The 18,803-nt window shown below is 40.0% G+C and overlaps 2 protein-coding genes across 2 annotated transcripts; one reads left to right on the top strand and one right to left on the bottom strand.

Annotated features, from left to right (window-relative positions):
* Positions 1-4,083: 4,083 nt before the first annotated feature.
* Positions 4,084-10,439, top strand: LOC145907159 (voltage-dependent calcium channel subunit alpha-2/delta-1-like). The gene is made up of 26 exons (XM_082994593.1): positions 4,084-4,223; positions 4,555-4,639; positions 4,703-4,813; positions 4,870-4,929; positions 5,054-5,291; positions 6,018-6,226; positions 6,281-6,493; positions 6,713-6,922; positions 7,152-7,324; positions 7,378-7,543; positions 7,602-7,673; positions 7,731-7,793; positions 7,859-7,992; positions 8,048-8,182; positions 8,237-8,340; positions 8,399-8,580; positions 8,634-8,834; positions 8,891-9,025; positions 9,081-9,119; positions 9,176-9,247; positions 9,300-9,477; positions 9,534-9,696; positions 9,752-9,826; positions 9,880-10,023; positions 10,074-10,128; positions 10,207-10,439. The coding sequence occupies exons 1-26, from the start codon at positions 4,129-4,131 to the stop codon at positions 10,303-10,305; spliced, it is 3,411 nt and encodes a 1,136-aa protein (XP_082850719.1). The 5' UTR covers positions 4,084-4,128; the 3' UTR covers positions 10,306-10,439.
* Positions 10,440-10,552: 113 nt separating this feature from the next.
* On the bottom strand, positions 10,553-18,356 carry LOC145907191 (uncharacterized). The gene is made up of 16 exons (XM_082994625.1): positions 18,192-18,356; positions 17,926-18,051; positions 17,682-17,870; positions 17,368-17,489; positions 17,042-17,156; positions 16,777-16,986; positions 16,544-16,720; positions 12,880-13,021; positions 12,706-12,818; positions 12,571-12,653; positions 12,332-12,511; positions 11,928-12,166; positions 11,774-11,873; positions 11,417-11,710; positions 11,155-11,360; positions 10,553-11,096 (listed from the first exon to the last, which is right to left on the bottom strand). The coding sequence occupies exons 1-16, from the start codon at positions 18,264-18,266 to the stop codon at positions 10,909-10,911; spliced, it is 2,559 nt and encodes an 852-aa protein (XP_082850751.1). The 5' UTR covers positions 18,267-18,356; the 3' UTR covers positions 10,553-10,908.
* Between the last annotated feature and the right edge of the window lie 447 nt (positions 18,357-18,803).

Here is an 18,803-nt window from a genome sequence, read left to right as displayed (position 1 = left end):
GATGGCAAAGCAACAAGAATTGATGCTGAAGCTTCTGGAGACAACTCATAACGTGCAACCCGTGCAAGAGAAAACTGCACCCAAATTTGAACAATTTGATAAAAAGTGGGAGCAGTATTTGCAACGTTTTAACTGTATATGACATATCAACTGCAGAAGAGAAGCGTGCCAACTTTTTGTCATGGGTAGGATCAGACACCTACACCTACTCACTGCTGCAAAACCTTTATGGGGAGGAGACATCACGTCCAAATCATTTGATGACCTGACAGAACGACTGTCACGGCTTTTCAAAGACACTGTACATATCCAAGCTGTACGCCGAGAGTTCTACAACTGTAAAATGGAGCCTGGACAATCGTACAGCGATTGGGCTGCGAAGCTTCGTGGACTGGCAAGCAATTGCCGATTCATTTGCGAAAGAAACGAATGTAGTCAGAGCTATGCCGACAAACAAATTAGAGATGTCATTGTCAATTCGACACCACATGCAGATGTGCGCCGTCAATGTTTGTTGGATCCTGACCCACCATTAGAGGACGTATTGAAGAAGGCTTCAACTTACGTCAGGACCCTGGAGACAGACCAGGTCTTAAAAGGGGAAAATATGAAAGACCCCGTGGTTGTCCACAAAATGAGTTCAGGTTATAAGCCGCGGCAACGAAGAAAGGAGGATAAAAAGCCCTCAAAGACACAACATAAAGGAAAATACAAATCTTGTCCCCAGTGCTTCGCGAAGCACCAAAGAAAAGACTGTCCAAGGCGAAACTCAATTTGCCATAAATGTGGCAGAAAAGGTTACATTGAACCTGTATGTCAATCTAAGGAAACGACAAGTCGAATTGGGGACCACCCACACAGTCCAAACAGTAATGCGGAGTACACTGCCTACGTGTCATCTCGTAAGGTACAGAATATGAGCCGCACAACTAAACCTGCCGTGTTCTACCGAAGGTAATCAGATGTGGATCCGTGCCACAGTCAACTGTAAACGCATAGATTTCCAGTGGGATACTGGAGCTACCTGCTCAATGGTTGGACTAGTAGGATATCGCGAACTTGGTTCACCGCCATGTTGTCCAACGGAAACTTCTTTGAAGGTATATTCGGGCTTCGTTTCCGTATACTGTTGAAGTACGTAGAAAGGAAAGCATGCGTCTGCTGGTGGTCGACGACGAAAAAGCCACCAATTTGTTTGGTTTTACCTGGAGTGATGCCTTTGGATGGTTTCACAACAACCCAACGTCGCCAACGCAGCTTTCACAAGATGCCATTGGATTTTCCGTCTCTACAGACGAGGTTAATATGTGTGCTTCCGTATCAAAGCAAAGCCCGACGGCAAAAGATAAGGTTCTTCAACTAATTCGCCGTTATCCCAGGGTTTTTGCTTCCAAACATCTAGGTCTCTGCACGAAGATAAAAGTGCCAATACGTTTAAAGCCTGGCGCACGGCCGGCTTTTTCAAAGCATAGACCAATTCCGTTTACTCGAAGAGAAGCTGTAAAAGAAGAAATTGAACGAAAAGTGAAGCTTGGCGTTTTGGATCACGTGGATTACGGTGAGTGGGCTGCACCAATCGTTGCAGTTAGCAAACCCAACGGTTCTGTACGCATTTGTGGGGACTTCAAAGCACTGAACAAACTAATTGAAGTGGATCAGCATCCTCTGCCCAACCTCGACGAGTTGTTTGAAAAATTGCGAGGAGGCACCAAATTCTCAAAACTGGATTTAGCTGACGCATATATGCAGCTCGAGCTCGAAGAAGATGCCAAGAAACTTTGTGTGATCAACACACCTTTTGGGTTGTTCAAGTACAACCGCATGTGTTTCGGGGTGGCCTCTAGCCCCGCACAGTTCCAGCGTTGCATGGACACTGTTATTGCTGGACTATCAGGTGTTGCCGCATACTTGGACGATCTCATTGTTACAGGTTCGACTGAAAATGAACACGCTCAGAACCTCGAAAATCTGCTTAAACGCCTGCAAGAAGTTGGATTACGGGTTCGTTGAGATTCAGTGGAATATCTTGGTCATATCATTGACAAAGACGGAAAACGTCCATCAGATTCATCAATCGAAGCCGTACGTGAGCTACCATGTCCCAAGGACCTTCACCAACTGAAGGCCTTCCTCGGTAAAGTCAACTGTTATGGCCGTATCCATATCCCACTCGAATTCCATGCCGCACAGACAACGAAAGGGTTCGCCTGGGTTTATGAGCTGCGCAAATACTTTGCCACAGTCACAGTTAATTATTTTATGTTTACACACAGCATTACAACACTCAATGCTCATCGTTGACTTAGGGAGGCGATTCATCGCGACACATATGATAGAGTACCTTTCGCATTGGATACATTCGAAGGTGCCGTCCTCCTTTCGGAATTACGGTTGAAAGTCCTGGCAACATGGCATAAGCCGCATTGTGCTTCCACATGTCGGACATTTGCAGACTTTACTCCCCACTTCCACAAAGAACAGTTCATCTCTGCAACATAGTACCGCCACAATACATACTTTCGAGCATCCCCAGCAGCGTGTTGATTTAGATTTGGAGGAAGCCAAGATTTCCTCTTTACATTCTGGACAGTTCAAAGAAATCACTTTTGCAAAGACTAATTGACTTTTAGGCAGGTGTTCAGGGCTTCTTGTTGGTCGTTTTCTGGTGGTCCGCTTAACAATGGGCTTGCGTGAGGTGATTCCGTGGCTTGGAACTCATCGGTTAAGTTGTGATCAGCAATTGTGTTTGACATTTTGACACCATCGCCCTTTGGACTCTTATCAGTTGTAGTCGTTCCAGAGTTGCACCTGACGCCCCAGGGTTTTTGTTACCATGCTTTTGCTTTAATTCTGTGTTCTGTGTTTGAACGTTTTGGTGACTGAACATTTGCAAGCTCTGGAAAATCCAATTTACGTTTTGTGTAAACGAATTGTTTGTTACCGTTTTCCCCGCAGTATTTACAGGTTGCTACCTGACCATGTTAGGTAACATAAAATTTGCAGTCCATTATTCTGACGTAGCTTCCATGGGATTGGGTTATCTTCTAGGTCGGATACGTTCATTGTGGCAATACGCATGCCTAAAAGCAAAACTTCTCTTCCTTTACGATGTATCATCTTGGAAACATTCCCATATATTTTTTTGTCAACTCTTCTGCTATTGCCTGGATTGGAAAGGGTATTGGAACCCATCCTACAGCGCCATTAACTTTGTCGCTTTTGTAAAGTCGTATAGGTGTTTTATCCCTTCAAGGGTACTAAGCTTTGCATATAGGTCGAGAACATGTTCTCTAGATCAATGATTTTCAACCGGTGTTCCGCGGAACACCAGTGTTCCGTGAGAGATCGCCAGGTGTTCCGTAAGAAATTTATTAGTTTGACTGATGTTCCGTGTAACACGGGTCGGAAATCACTTGTTTACACAAAGGGCGTAAAAATAGCTTTATGAAAATAATCATCCACTATCACCAGTCTGAATGTTCCATCGTGAATTGCTTCATTTAATGTTGTTTAACAATAAGACTCGTTTTGCAAAAATAAGAATGTAATTGCGCGAGCCTGTTGCTGGTTTACCATAATGCCGCAGAATTCCTACAGTTTGGTGTTCCGCTAGATTATTTTAATAAAAAAGTGTTCCGTGGTTGAAAAAGGTTGAAAAATACTGCTCTAGATGTACAGGTGTTGGCAAAAGCGTTATCCCTCATTTCAGAAATTCCAGTAAGCTTTTTGACAGAGTGCTGTCGATTATTCAGAGTTTCCAACACATTTTTTCTTTTCAAAATGCCTTTCGCCTTCAAACTTAGACAGTTATTTGGCCTTCTCCATTCGGCCAACTTTTTATATGCTACTTGCGCGTAACTTGGCTTACCTGCCATTTTTCGCACGTCCGCACACTACGCGTGCTATGGGTAGAATCAACGCACTTCTGGTAATTTACACATAATAACCGCCCTCTTTGCTAGTGACATCTTGGGGTGAACTTTCAAGAAAAACATTTTCACTAGAGGGCGCAATTGATTTGCTTGAAAGCAAGAAAAAAAGATGACGTCATGTATTTGCAGCTGTGAGCTGTTTGAGGTTCGTCACCATCAGTAGCGCAGTCTTGCCTTGGTTCGGGAGTGCAATGTAATGGGAGGGATCGGAACAGCATATCTGCTGTTGTTGTGCTTTGTTGCAGGACTTACACAGGAATTGGGCAGCAATGAAAACAACACCCTTGCACGGTATGTATATTGATTGATAATAAATATGCAAAAGTTTAAATTGTTCTGAAGATTTGTTACCCTCCATACCATTCCGCCTTTTTAAACTTCATCAAACCCCATTTGCTTTTAGTCTTCAAGTTTTTTCGTTGTCATGTTTAGTTTCGATATCAATGAACGTAATTTCTAAATTGTAGTCACCATTAGGTTTTTTGTTTTGAAATCTAATAATTTAATCTGTTAAACACAATTAAACTATTGCAACATATTCAAACAAAAAGATGATTTTGGAGTTTATTAAATGTGACTGCTTTTGAATTGATTTATTTTTAATTTGTTCCACTGCACCCAGACTACATGGCTTAGCTGATCAGTTCAGCTATGCAGTGAAAACTAACATCATCCATGGATCACTTTATCTTGATAAATTGCAACAGGTACATGTTCCAGTTAAAAGCATTTAAACTTTTTATAATATAGATGTCATGTTTTAAATATAGATTTACTTGGAAATCAATCCAACAATCTCCACTGTTGATCCACCCGCTTTATTAAAAACAAAAATAAATAATTTGAATGATTTAATGAATGAGGCCGATGGAAAAGTGCAGGTTAACTTTAGTACCTATGTATTGAAATTGTTGATCATATTATGGTTACTTTGCAGGTCCTTACAGAGGAGGCAGAAACCATTTTTGATGCCTTTAATGATTCTCATGAATTGTCTGTATGTTAAAAATCCTTTAATTGTTTGTGTTTGTTAAAACTAAGTGCCTGCATGCAGTTTTAATTAATTGAAAAATATTGATTTTTTGACTGGATGATAGATTGGAATTTTATCTATTTGGCAGAGTGAAGAAGTTCGTTATTACTCAGAGGAGGCAAATGAGACAAGTACCAAAGGAAACAATTCAAAACTGTTTTACTATAATAGCAGATGCCACTGTGGTCAACAAATGCCCTCGGGTTATGACCAACATGACTGTGTACTTCCAAACAGTGGTTTCATCACCAGCGACCGTTTCCATGGCAATCAAGTATCTATTGCTAGCAGTGCCGTCCAAATCCCTGTGGATGTTTTCAACGAAGGTTCGGTGATTTAAACTTAATAAATAAATCTGCTTATTGAAATGTTTATGTTATTTTCACTCAAAAAACATATCCATCTTATAACTGTTGCAAGTATGGTTTTCCAAAGCCAACCTTTTTATAGCGTCACAATTGTGTCATAACAATTATATATCAGGTTTGTTTGCCATAAGACCATCGCCGTAATGCAATATAAGGAAGCAATACATATTATACCGGAAATTGTTAATTCACTAGCACTGTATTACTTTACATGGAATTTTGTGTATGTTGTATATAAGTTTGAAAGCTGATAAGCTTTTATTGGGAACTGTTGAGTTGGAAACGAGTCGTCTGGCACCGTTGATTTTCAATGCTTGCGCTCAGTTTACGTGAAATCACGCTTGATGTTGTTATTTGACGTCATCTCTAGTTAAACGTCGTCCAAGAAGTGTTTTATAAATTACACCCTTACTTAACTCCATGGCATCATTGTCTCCTAAAGGTTTGTCACGTCTTGTTAAAGAATCGATAATTTTAATTTGGCTCCCCCTGATTGGAAATACCCGAACATCACTCTCTATACCTTGTTTGATTCAAGCTGTTACAACGCGATGCCAAATTCTGATTCTGCTGCTAAGGTTTTATATTACGCATGAATGAGCAAAAAAACAATGGATCTTATTGGCTAAACTAAAATCACGTTATTGTGCGGCGCCACTTTCTAACATTAATATTTACATGTAGGTCCGGAAGTACTGAGCGACATCAAGTGGACTCAGCAGCTTGATAACGCGTTTCTTGCTCAATCATGCATCAACGTGACGTCACGCACGCGATGGATGTACATTGCTACTGACAACGGTGTGTATAGATATTTCCCCGCAAGTGAGTGGAAGGTGACGTGTTTGAAAGTTGATGTTTTCGATGCAAGAGATCAGGATTGGTTCATCCAGGTATGACGGTTTATCTGTTGGTTAAACCCACAAACATGTTCGTGTCCGTTACAGAGTGTATCGTCCCCAAAAGACGTTCTAATCATGATTGACACGAGTGGAAGCGTCATCGGTTTGACCCTTAACCTTATTCGTCACGCTGTGCGACACTTAATGGACACACTTACTGAGAACGATTATTTCAACATTTTTGTTTTTAATGAAAACGCTAGTTTTGTGAATCCTTCATGTCCAGGACTTATTCAAGCCTTACCAATGTATAAAGAGGTAAGCACGCCACGTCGCTACTTTTGTTTATGACGTAACAGTTATAACTCTATACTGTCAAGTTAATTATGTTAAAACTTTGGGCAAAATGATGTATCGACGTGTTTTACAATGAAGACATAACAACGTTATATTTTTTTTCTCTAAATATTTGTGGTAACTCTAACTATCGTTTGCGTTTCATTTGCCAGACCCGCGTTTAATATTTTCCTCTCGTAGATGATATACGGTTGGTTGGAAGATGTCCAAGTCGGCAACGCTTCGTCGTTTCAAACCGGATTCGATTTCGCTTTCCAGCATTTAAACTTGACCTCTGATGACTTGTCACGTGACCTGAGAGCGTCGTGTAATCCAATCATATTGCTGCTCACAGATGGTGGGGCTGAATATCCAGAAAAAGCATTCAAACAGTGGAATATAAACAAACAGGTTCCATGAAGCTTGATGATCATACACAGCGCCCTCGTTACTATAACTTTAAGTTTAACCTGGCTTACGTCATAGCGACAGCTGTGTGACGTCATCGCAGCTGTCATGCTTGGTGTTAATGCATGCGCCTATCGCGGTTCATTCGCTTAACTTATATTCTTCGAGATATTTTGTTTACTGAGTTATAAAAATTTCGCGTATTATGACGCAACAATCATAATTGTTTCAGACGCGGGTGTTTGCGTTTTCTGTGGGTAAACATTTTTCCAGTACAGCTACACTGAAGGACATGGCATGCAATAACAGAGGTCATTTCTCAACCATTCCATCGAATAGTGCAACGCACAGAGTAACAAAAGGGTATTTAAGTAAAGTTAGCCAAGCCCTTGCTTTCTCTGGCAGGTAATTTTTGTGTTTAGTTTTTATGTGTTTGTGTGACAGTGATTATATTCCAGTAAGTCAAGCCGGTGGACTCTGCCTTACCAAGACCACCTCGGTATAGGAACAGTTCTTTCTGTTACACGACCTGTGTACAAAATTCAAAAACCACATAAAGTCAAAGCTATCGTAGGGTGTGACGTCATGTACGATGACGTCATGATCGCTGTTAAACCGAGTGAGGTAAATGTGTATTATTTGAAGTCCGTTATACGTTTTGTTTCAGTATGTTTTTATGCAGCTCGGATCAACAGCTTACTCATTTGGTGTCAACAACAATGGATTCGTGTTTTACCACCCAGCTCTTAAGCAGGTTTGCTACCTTGCCTGGGACTCGAACCAAAGATCTACTGAACTCATTGTTGTTTAGGCTCGACTGGGAAACACGATAACTATCGATATATCGGATATTGAAATACATGACGTGGATGAGGTTTGATGATGATTTCGTGACAAATGGCGAGATTGTTACCAAACAAACACGCATTGTTGACATAGGTTCGTAAGGAGATGATCGATCAGAAGACTGGGGAGAAGAACCTTCAAGCCATTCTAATATCCAATGACGGAAGACACTTATCCCGGGCGGATTACAAGTATGTTTACGCTCCAGTTCAAGGATCATTATTCAGGTAGAAAACTTGTGGCAATATTTGTATGTATATTTCTTAAATTTGTTTGTTGCAGCTTAAGTCTGGCTTTTCCAGCTTCCAAGCTTCACACACTCACTCTAACCCCAACCACGAAAACTTCTTTTAATGAAATTATCATAAACAAAACGAACGTCTTCTCGCATTTGTACGGAATCAAGTGTGAGAAAAGGTAACAGTAACCTTGCTACCAATTTGCATTCGGATTCTTATTATTACGCCACAGAACCGAAAGTGTTACGTCATCATGTCAAACGGACTCCGCTGCACCATCAAGTGGTACTGACGCTTCAATGTCAATGGTTGTAGAAGAATCCGCATGCGGCGCTGGTAAACAAATCATTACGTTGCCCCACAATTTAGTTACGTCATCAACAATATTTTCCAGGTAAATTAGACCAAGAGCATAGTGACGTCATCTTACTTCATGGTTGGGCAATTAAAGAGTTGGTTGAACGTCATTGGTCGTTACCAGGTGCTTCCCCCGCAGTTTTGAGTCGTTTCATCGCAACAGACTCCGTGCCCTCCATTCTTACAATCCAACATTCTACATTAGACGAGATGTCAAAGGTAGAAAAGTTCGTTTTGCCCAAATCACAAAGACTAATTCCATACTTCCTTAGAAAATTGAGTCAATCCTCTCCAACCCGACCGGGCAAGATTACTTCAATCGTCCATTGCTAACCAACTCAACCATATACTCCATTGTTAAAGTGATTGTGACTTCACAACCTGTGGTTGATATCAGCAATGTGACGGAACAGACAATGACATCTGAAGCAACTACAGTCGCAAACGAAGAAACAAGTTTCCAACCAGAACAGGTTTGAATAAACGGACGGTTTTGGAAACACTTAGTTGTTGAAATATTCCATCTCAGGTCATTCCTTTGATCGTTGTCAGTCAACCAGTAACCATAGCAACTGAGCCCCACTTGACCCCGGCTGTTGCTGGAGCTGTATTGGACAATGACGTCATGGAAGCCATGTTGTTCAACATGTCTGTAACACAAGAGGTACGTCACTATGGTATGTGTAGTTTGCTTTTCTTAATGGATGTGATTATTGCAGTGTCCAGGAGGCTGCTTGCCAGACAACTGTTGGACACAGGTTTGTGACGTCATAACTGCGTCGTGTGTTTTTTTGTAATCATGTTTTGTTATTAGGAATCGTTTTGTTTGTTACTTGATGACGGAGGAAGTTTGATTATGACCAACCAGGATTTGCACAAGCAGAAGGTTGAGGGTTCGAATCCTTCATAACGCACCGTTAACCCTGCTTTTGTATCAGGTTGGGGACTTTTACGGTAACGTGGACTATGATCTAATCAAAGCATTGGTCCGTGACGGCTTGTACAACGTCACTCAAGTGTTCGACCACCAACAAGTCTGTAACCGCAGTGACGTCAGTGGGAGTGGCGGGCGTAGGTCTTACGTCATTCCAACCCTGATCACTTTCTTTGAAGCTGGTATTTTTCCTGTTCATTGCATGAAAAATGTAACAATCCTAACAAATCTGTCATAGGTCGGGTGTTTGTGACGTCAACACTCTTTGCCGTTTACAACGCGTTGTGGCTCTTTCTTGCCACCATGCGGTCGGTAATGGCGGAGATATTAAGTTACGAATTTAGTTTTGATGAAGTGGTTTCTGCTAATTACAAATATGAAAAGAAACACTGCGTTTTCAGGTGAGGAAATTATTCTGGATAATTAGTGGAAGAAGCAATAATCTAATATTTGCAGAAACACTTTATACGAGTTCGGGACTGCGAAAAGTGTTGCTCTGAGGGAATTCCCCTGCACGTCATTGTGTAACAGGTATAATGTAACAATCATTAAAAGGTGTCGTAACAATAACACCTTGTTTGCAGAACTTACACAGCAACGCGCCTTCCAGATTCGAATTTGTTGTTGGTCGTTGTCGATAATTCATGTTCAGATGACATCGGCTTGTGCCTTAGATCGGCTCCATCCAACCCAGAAGTCTCGCATAGCTTGCCTTGCCCAAACAGCAGGTAAATCCTTGTATCTCACTTACTTTTCCGTGTAACTGTTTGCTTCACAGATACAGGAGAAATCCGTCCGAACCCAAATGTTTTGACGCACGCGACCTCCCCGAGGTAAATTTGTTGCCCAGTGTTATTAGAGTTACTTCAAAATGGCACTGACTTGTGGAAATCTTATCCTTGTATTTACAGGAGCTTGACGCAGGTTGTGGGGGTTCGCAACTGTCAACGTCTTTCTCAACATTGCTGTCATCCTTTACGTTATATACAATGTTCTTATTGTTTAGTTAGCACTTCTTTGTATATAATATTGCTTGTTTTACATTTGCACTGTTTTAAATGCCTTCTTTGCACTACTTGACATAAACTGCAGTTCGCTTACTATGTGCACTTGCATTCAACTAAAAGCGTTTACTTCACTTGCAAGTTTTATTATTTAGATAAAGTCTTCCCAAAATTAGGACCCATTGTTACCCACAATGCACTTCTGACGTCATCGCTCATTTTGCCAAGCTCTTGTCTGCCACCCAATGGAATGTAACATATTTTTGTGTTTATTTCGAATGTTTCCAGAATACAAACTTTACAACAAAAACAACAATTGACTCCTCTTTTTTTGGAAGTCGTGTACAATAAACTAAAAAGACTAATTGCTATATACTAGGTTGGTTTACATAATGTTACATTACGTTTTGAATTGTAAGTTTCTGGTAAATTCATAATTTTGTCATGTTTGTGATTGTTAGGCTTCAAGTCATTTCGATGCAACGATGATACCGACTGGTGCCAGCATTCACTTAAAATTTGTTGAGAATAAGTTTGATTAAAATTTCCACCGGGGATGTCCCGGAACCAAATTTTTCTGGCGGATCCATGATTATTCGCAGAAAACATTCATGACCTGAACGTCTTAATCACAGAATCGATTTTACGGGAACAAACTTTACATTTCTTTGCTGACGTTGAACATACGTCACAAAGGGCCAAATGACCACAAGGTGTCACCATAGTATTTGCATCACGTTCGTAGCAGGTTTTGCAAATTCTTTCGTTTACCAGACTTTGAAATTCATCCGCCCCGTCTGAAAGTATAACATGGGTTGAAAACGTGTTAGACGGAAAACCAACATACAGAGTTACCTGACAAACCCGGTGATGTTTTGACAATCTTCGTTGGACGCTGACCGCTGGATGTCGCCCCAGAGTTTTCCTTACGTTTAAGGTTTTCCCCGTTTGGTTCAAAAACAACAATATCTGGTGGTCCCTCTACTCTATCCCCCACCTCCAACACAGCGTCGAGGAGTTCCTCCGCGCTCTCAAACTCACTTCCGCGGTCTCTTATCCGACTGTTAACAAATTACTTTTGTTCATTTCTTCAAAGCAACAAGTTGGGGTGACTAACCTTCTCATCACATTCTCGACAAGATTTTTACTGAATCCCATTCGAACAACGGATTGAACCGGATCTGACGTCATCAACCGTGCCAAATTTAGGGACGGGACGTTTGAAAGAATTTCGCCAGCAAGCACGTTACCGCTTGGTGGCGGTATATATACGCGCGCTTTGGCTTGTTCGAAAACTCCCGGTTTAAACTCGTCACGTGATGTGCGAATAGGGGGGCGGTTGATATTCGGGAATTTCGCGACCAAATCACGAACGAACTCGACGCCTTTTTGGCGAAGAACAAACGCGCAGCTAAAATTATACAAAATATTTCAAAGTTCTAAATCCATAAAAGCATTGTGACGTGTTCGTTACCCGGGAAACCACTTTGCGTGTTCAGTCCAAGGTTCATCGTTAGGATCCCAGTTTTGCAATCCTCCATTACAATACCAACATTTTGCACGGTCTCGTTCGCCTTTAAATGTTAAAGTTTCAGTCGTTGAAAGAAAAAAAAACCTTTTTCACAAACCGAGGAAAAAGAATCCAGCTTTAGCGATTTGTTCAACAGTTGCGTTGATTCGGTGTGAAGGCCACCTTCGGTTGAACGTTTCCAGCCTTGATTGGGTGTTTCTCATGTGGGGATTCACCGGGTTGTCAAGTTCGAATATTGCATCCAAGTAAGTTTGTGTGTGTGAGTCGGGGGAGGGCGGCTCTACCGGTGGCTTATCTTCAGTCGAAATATTTCGTCTTTCACATCCAAGCATCATCCTAAAGTGAAATCAATACCAAAACTATGCCCGGAATCCAAGTTTAACAAAATAGAAATAATAATGACCGCGAGCGCGGGTTTTCGAAATTTTGAAATAGATGGGGGAAAAATTCCTCAAAATTCACGTGAAACAAAAAGTTGGGTGATTCCGTGATTCGACATACTTGCAATGAGGGAAGTGACGTCGATGTTCATTGTTGATGACGTCACTGGCTGACCAATTGCGTAGAACTCCAGCGCAGCTGAAACATTGTGTTCGATCGAGGTTACCCAAGAAAAAGAATCCCGACTTTGCAAGTTCTGACGTAGAAACGCCAGGTGTCGACCAATCAGAGAACGATTTCCTTAACAACGAAAGATATTAATTATTTGTGATGTAACAATTGGTTTATGCTTCACTCACTTTCTTTCCTCTTCGTTCCTCAGATCCAATGAGTTGAGCAGATTAAGATGACGTGTCGATGGGACGGTCGCAAACACAATATCCTGGAAGTACCGGCGTTAAAACAAACTTCATTCACAAAAAGAAACATCTTACTTTGTTTAACTTTTCCTTCATCTGATTGGTTGGTTGCTGTAATGACGTATTTCTGGTTTCCATGGGGATTCCGTTGCCCACGTTCATGTTTTCAACTCCGTTTTCCAAATTTCCTGACCAAGAAAGCAAATATGTTTTTTCCTGTGAATGTTAGGACAATAAAATATAACTCACGAATATCTGCTGAATCTGAAACTCCCACTGAATGTTTATTGGTTGAAAATTTCATCATTGAATTATTTGACGAGCAACCCGATGAAGAATAGCCAGAATCATAACTGCTTCCAGCTGATGGTTGTAATGCGTTCTTCTTGATGTTAAAAGCTTGAATTGGTTCGTTATTGGAATCCATTCCTTTCGTCATTGCACAATTTCCATGGTGCCACTTCATAGATGCTGGGTCATCTCCTACCGTCCAATCGTGGACCGAATTTCCACAGCTGCGATCAAACAATTTCTTATTAAAAGTTTAAATAAACAAAAATATTAATATTTCGATGAAAATCACACCTGAAGCATTTTACTCTGTCCTTGTATCCAGTGTAGACAAAACCAGCCCGGGCCAACATCATCGCATCTACCGGTACGTGTGTAGGAAACTGTTTAAATGTTGTCATTCTGTAAACTTCTTTGTTTGTGTCACATGGAGGGATGTAAACACTCTTTTGTCCTTGGAAAAATTTGAAATTGTTGATGCAGCAGTCACTGGTTGCACTTATTGCACCATGGGTTAAGTTGCACAATGGGTTAAGTTGCACCATAGGTTATAAGTTGCACAATGGGTTAAGTTGCACCATGGGTTAAGTTGCACAATGTGTTAAGTTGCCCCATAGGTTATAAGTTGCACCATAGGTTGGAACATAAAATGCGGAACTACTTGAATGAAAGTTTGTGCATCGTCAACCGGGCAAGCATTCAATGACTTTAAAGATAAATCGATTGTTACGTCACAGCTGCGCGTCAGCACAAAAACAAACGTTGCATGACAGTCAGTTGGTTTGATTGCAGAAAAATGTTGTTTGCGCAAATTTGTTTTAGGCTTAGTTTTGAAACACCAATAAATAAGTAAAAACAAAATAAGATTGCCGCAGAAATATGAAATCAAGATTAAATGATGCTGAAGGTCACAAGCAATTAATTTCTGCAAGCACAAGAGAAATGTGAGCAAGCTCATTTGTTGGCGTTGCACCATCGCTTGAACAAAGGTCACATTGCTGGAGGCTATTGAACCACGGAAACCAGCTCAAACCAGCTCAAACCGGTTGAGCACAACTACCAGGGAAAACACCGACTGGTCTAAACCCAGCTTTACCATCGGGGGGAAATGCGTCGGTTGCCACGTAACACAATCAATTCAAATATATGCTTCAGTGGTTTCTTACCTGGCGGATCACGAATTTTGTCGTAAACCCTTCCATCCGTAACAATTTCGTCAGCTTCGACATTTGGTAAAAACTCAAAACAGTTATTTTCTCGTCTTGTCACATATTTTGGCCGTTGATTTCTTTCCATGTTAGAAAATGAATCGCCGTCGTGGATTTAGTGGTAAAATATTTCCGCTTTGTGTTGATTACCGATTTATATTTGATAATATTCGTAGCTGACGTCGTTTTGGAGTTTACGTACAATGTGTTTGATTTAAATGTACGCGGTTTGCTTCCTTTGGTCCTTTTCAGGCAGCCAAACATGCCACGGACATTGACATCATTAAATTTAAGTTACCAACCTGCAAGTGCAAAAGGTATAATGTAAAGGTGTTGTTACAACTTACAGCACCCTAACAGACACACACATACACACACACACACACACACACACACACACACACACACACACACACACACACACACACACACACACACACACACACACACACACACACACACACACAAGCACGTATGAGCCACAAGCGTGCACTGAAGTGAATTCACTGGTTGATGCTGTTATAAGTTTTAGGGCTTAATCTAACCTTCACTATAACTTTATCCGGACACAACTTCGGCAGCCATTTGCTTTAAATCTTTACACTCAGGCTGCGTTTTAAGTTTTATCAGCAAAATACAATCAACAAACAAAACATTTGGATCTTATTCGATTCATTTCATAATTTGTTTTTTTATATCTTGTGTAATGTCTACACTTAATGACAAACCAAAGCTCATAGAATTGTTTATCCACCCACTGCTAACAGCTACCACGGTTTGTTTCAGGAACTTCAGAGTCAAGCTCTTGCGCCATTCGGTTACTCACGCAACGCAAACGTAGGTTCTTTTTTCGCACTCCGCGACTAGACAGGTTTCAGTTCCATATTCGTTCTATTCAACAACTGCTCTTCTGGCATAAAGTTGTGGAATTTTTTTGCAACAAAATCATAAAAAAGAGTGTTTGGTGTTTATGTACATGATAAACTGTAGCTGCATAACCCTAAAGAAGTCTCGTCGGATGGCAGACTAGACGAAACGTATCGGTTGTAATAAAAATCTCGAAACTTTTATTCCAGAAGAACAGTTCTTTCAAAATTATATTTCCATTTTCAGAAATTTTAAAGTAAGAACACTAACTTCGTCTTCGGTCCCGTATAAATATTGTTTTGAAAGAGACAACATTCATCTATTGTAGGGGTGGCAAACACGTTGATCGTTAACTTTTACTGGTCGGTCGCTTCTGACGTCATTTTATGTAAATAAGCATAATCGTCAGTTTTTTGACAAGGTTTGGAGTGATTCATTTTCATAATTTTCAGCACCAAGTAGCTATTTAATTTGAAACCCCCCAAACCCTACTAAAACTGAAAAACACGCTTAAATTCGCCATGGCTACAGTACATGAATATGCGCTCACTCAAACAAAAACTAAACTCCCATGAATCACTGCTGATTGCTTTGTGACGTCATCCTTGTATTGCGACATAGCATTACGTGGACATTGTCATTTGGCAAACCTTATTTTAATAGAAATACAGATATGCGGCCTTAACAAAACTTAGGCCTAGAATCTTGTGCTATCAGCTGTTTTGCCACGCCGGTCAAACACACGCTTAAATTGTGGTTAGTAAACTGCCTGATCCAAATCACCAGGGTGTAACGCTCATGCTAACAAAAATATTTTCTGTTGGAAACGACTGATGATTTCAAGCACAACATAGTTAGTGAATATAATACAGCGTATATTTCATGCCACAGAACGTTGTACCACGGGAATTCCCCCGGTGCATAATTCCACGAACCAGTTTAAACCGATTTGGAGCGTCATATGCTAACATCACGCACAGTCCATCACATTAAATACAACAAACATGAACTAAGTGAAAAGCGTGTTGAAACAAAAAGTTACATCACATTTCCAAATTAATCCGTTTAATCACCACGTTTTTTTTGCGATTTTCAAGTTTAAATATGACTTCTGCAATATGTAATGAATTAGCAACAAAAATAGTCATGTACTTTGCAAACAACACTGACATCACCTCTGTGTTACATGTTTGATACAAATCTCTATCGGGACCAAACATCTTCCACATTTACCACAGAAATATACAAGCGACCACCAAAGATCCTCACTGAATATTATTTCCATTAGAGTCATACATTTCTTGGCTTGTTCAAATAAAGGAAGGGTCAGTTTAGCAAAACCAACGTACAATGGGTGTTTGTGACCATGTTTATGAGTTGGCTAAATGTGGTCTCCTGATAAGTCTTAGGGCCATGATGGCATTGTAGGATAATTGTCTGGTTCCTTTTAAATATCCGTCTCTACATTTCTTCTGTTTAATTACCAACATATTTGACCTTTCATGCATTAATTTAATTGACCATTAAAATCTTAAAAATGGAGTTATTAAATTTGGATCAATACATGACTGCTCGAGTGGCGCATCAATATCATATTCCTTGAAGTTTGAGCGGTGTCTTGAAGCATTTCGGGCTCTGTGTGGTATAGGAAGTTCTGAGTGATGCGCAGGAAGTGGCTCCATAAAAAAATATGGATGAATTAGTGCATCGTTTGCAGCTATTCTCTGAAAAAGATTGCACTAATAAAACTTCTTGTATGAATAAAAAATAAATGACAAACTTTGCTGGAGGAATACAACAAAAACTTTTTGAGGAGATCAACAGCTTCGTTTGTTCCATCTGGAACAATCTTATCAAGTGAAATAGCTGGGTTTTCAGGAAAAGTAATTTTGTTGTAATCCGGAAGCTGTGACATCCCAGGCCAGGTTTCTTCAGTTGGGGTTCCGAGAACACGAAGTACGCAGCATAATTGTTCAATGTCATTTTCACCCTGGGAATAAAATGAAAAGTTATGATAAACATAATCACTTTCTACTTATACTAACAGGGAACAAGGGAGAGTTGTTTAACATTTCACCAAAAATACACCCAACCGCCCACAAATCAACTCCTTCATCATATTTACGGGCTCCGTATAACAGTTCTGGTGCTCTGTACCATCTAACAAAGCAAAAAAAGTTTCCATACTGTTTGAATGAAATCCAGACTTGTGTGGCTCTAACAGTGTTTCCCCAAATTTTCTGACACAAATATACTGACTTTGGTAATTGGTTAATTAAAGTGGGAAAAATTCTAATCTTCCATTACAAAAGTCAAAATGTTGTGAAACAATTCTGTTAAAGTCAGACAGCCAGGAGTGAAAACCAACTACCTTGTGGCAACTTGATGACTATATAATCTATCTGGTTTGTTGTCAAAAACTCTTGCTAAACCAAAATCAGCAATTTTTAAATGTCCTGTTGAGCTGATTAACAGATTGGCTGGTTTCAAATCCTATAAAACACACAAGATCAAACATTGTATAATATGACATACTCAACTACTTAAACCATACAAGTAATATACATATTTTAAATTAGGTAATAATGTTCACAAACAGTCCTGTTTATTGTAAAATTATGACAAATGTTAAAGCTCCTTTGTTTGAATAAACAACTAAAATTCATTTTAATGAACCAGTCATACCCTGTGCATGATATTATTTTGATGACAAAACGCAACTCCCTTTAATAACATCATCATGTAACTTTTAATCTGACCCTCTGTCAGGGGCCTTTCCGAGTTTCGTATCACTTCTGAAAGGTCAGAAAGCATATATTCGAATACCAACACCAGCCCTGTGCCATGAGGAAACACCTCATATAGTCGCACCACCTGCGTACATTAATAAATTTATGTTTTTTACTTAATTGTTCAGTGCTATGTTTACATTTTGAGCTTCTTCACTTTCTCCACCAATTTCTTGGAGAGCTTTAATTTCTCTCAATGCTTGGTTTGGAATTCCATCCTCAATTTTGCGAAGGGGAACCTTCTTTAGTGCCACAACCTCGCCGCTCTGACATCAGAAGTTTTTATAAATTATATGATAAGCATTTAAACAATATTTAGCTTAACAACCTTTTGCAGAAAAGTGATTTGCAGAACATTTTAAAACATGGCTTAAAAAGTCTCACTACAAACTATTTACATTTCCACCTCAATATGTTTTGCTTTGAATACGATCCCATGCGCCCCTTCGCCAATTCTGCCGAGAATATGATATTGTTCCATCTATATTTCTATTACACAACACCTTCCAGATCCTGTTTGATGTGTTTATTGTGAAGGAAGAACTGCTCGTCAACAGTCCGCCTGCTAATAGAAGTTTATGTTAGTAAAATATCCCCAAACAAATTATATTTTGCGTCCCTGGTTGCAAAACTACTCAAGCGTAAAACAAAATTCAAGCGTCAAAGATCAAACATGCAGAAACTTGTGTAAGAGAATGCGGAATTGCGGAAACTTAAACCACGAATTGTGAAAGAAACTTCGGGTCCTGCAAGTGCAACCAGCTGAGATCTATAGATGTTTATTTTCTTTGTCATCTGTAAAATGCACAAATCAGAATGTAATAAATCGGATGACGATGAAGAACCGCTTAAAAACCATACCTGTATGGAACAGTCCATGGGTTTTGGCGGTAATGAATACCGAATTTCGTGAGTTAAATAAAAACAAGTGCATTTTTCTTTGGGAGAATACTCAGATATATTTACCGGAATGCCATAATGAGAAATGTGATAAAGGCAGTTATTTCTCTATTGTTTC

Source organism: Ascidia mentula, chromosome 1 (assembly GCF_947561715.1).
Source record: "Ascidia mentula chromosome 1, kaAscMent1.1, whole genome shotgun sequence".
Classification (NCBI taxonomy): domain Eukaryota; kingdom Metazoa; phylum Chordata; class Ascidiacea; order Phlebobranchia; family Ascidiidae; genus Ascidia; species Ascidia mentula.
Note: the sequence above shows the minus strand (reverse complement) of the source record. Positions and strands in the feature narration are given on the sequence as shown.

What these genes read in the sequence shown, in the direction of transcription:
- LOC145907191 (XM_082994625.1), bottom strand. Translation starts at nt 18,266, where the DNA reads ATGGAACAATATCATATTCTCGGCAGAATTGGCGAAGGGGCGCATGGG. An exon ending in ACAACTCTCCCTTGTTCCCT is followed by an intron (nt 16,987 to 17,041) that starts GTTAGTATAAGT and finishes TTTTATTCCCAG; the next exon opens with GGTGAAAATGACATTGAACA. An exon ending in CATGTATTGATCCAAATTTA is followed by an intron (nt 13,022 to 16,543) that starts ATAACTCCATTT and finishes CAAGCTTTTAAC; the next exon opens with ATCAAGAAGAACGCATTACA.
- LOC145907159 (XM_082994593.1), top strand. Translation starts at nt 4,129, where the DNA reads ATGGGAGGGATCGGAACAGCATATCTGCTGTTGTTGTGCTTTGTTGCA. An exon ending in AGGCCGATGGAAAAGTGCAG is followed by an intron (nt 4,814 to 4,869) that starts GTTAACTTTAGT and finishes GTTACTTTGCAG; the next exon opens with GTCCTTACAGAGGAGGCAGA. An exon ending in AGTGGAATATAAACAAACAG is followed by an intron (nt 6,923 to 7,151) that starts GTTCCATGAAGC and finishes TAATTGTTTCAG; the next exon opens with ACGCGGGTGTTTGCGTTTTC.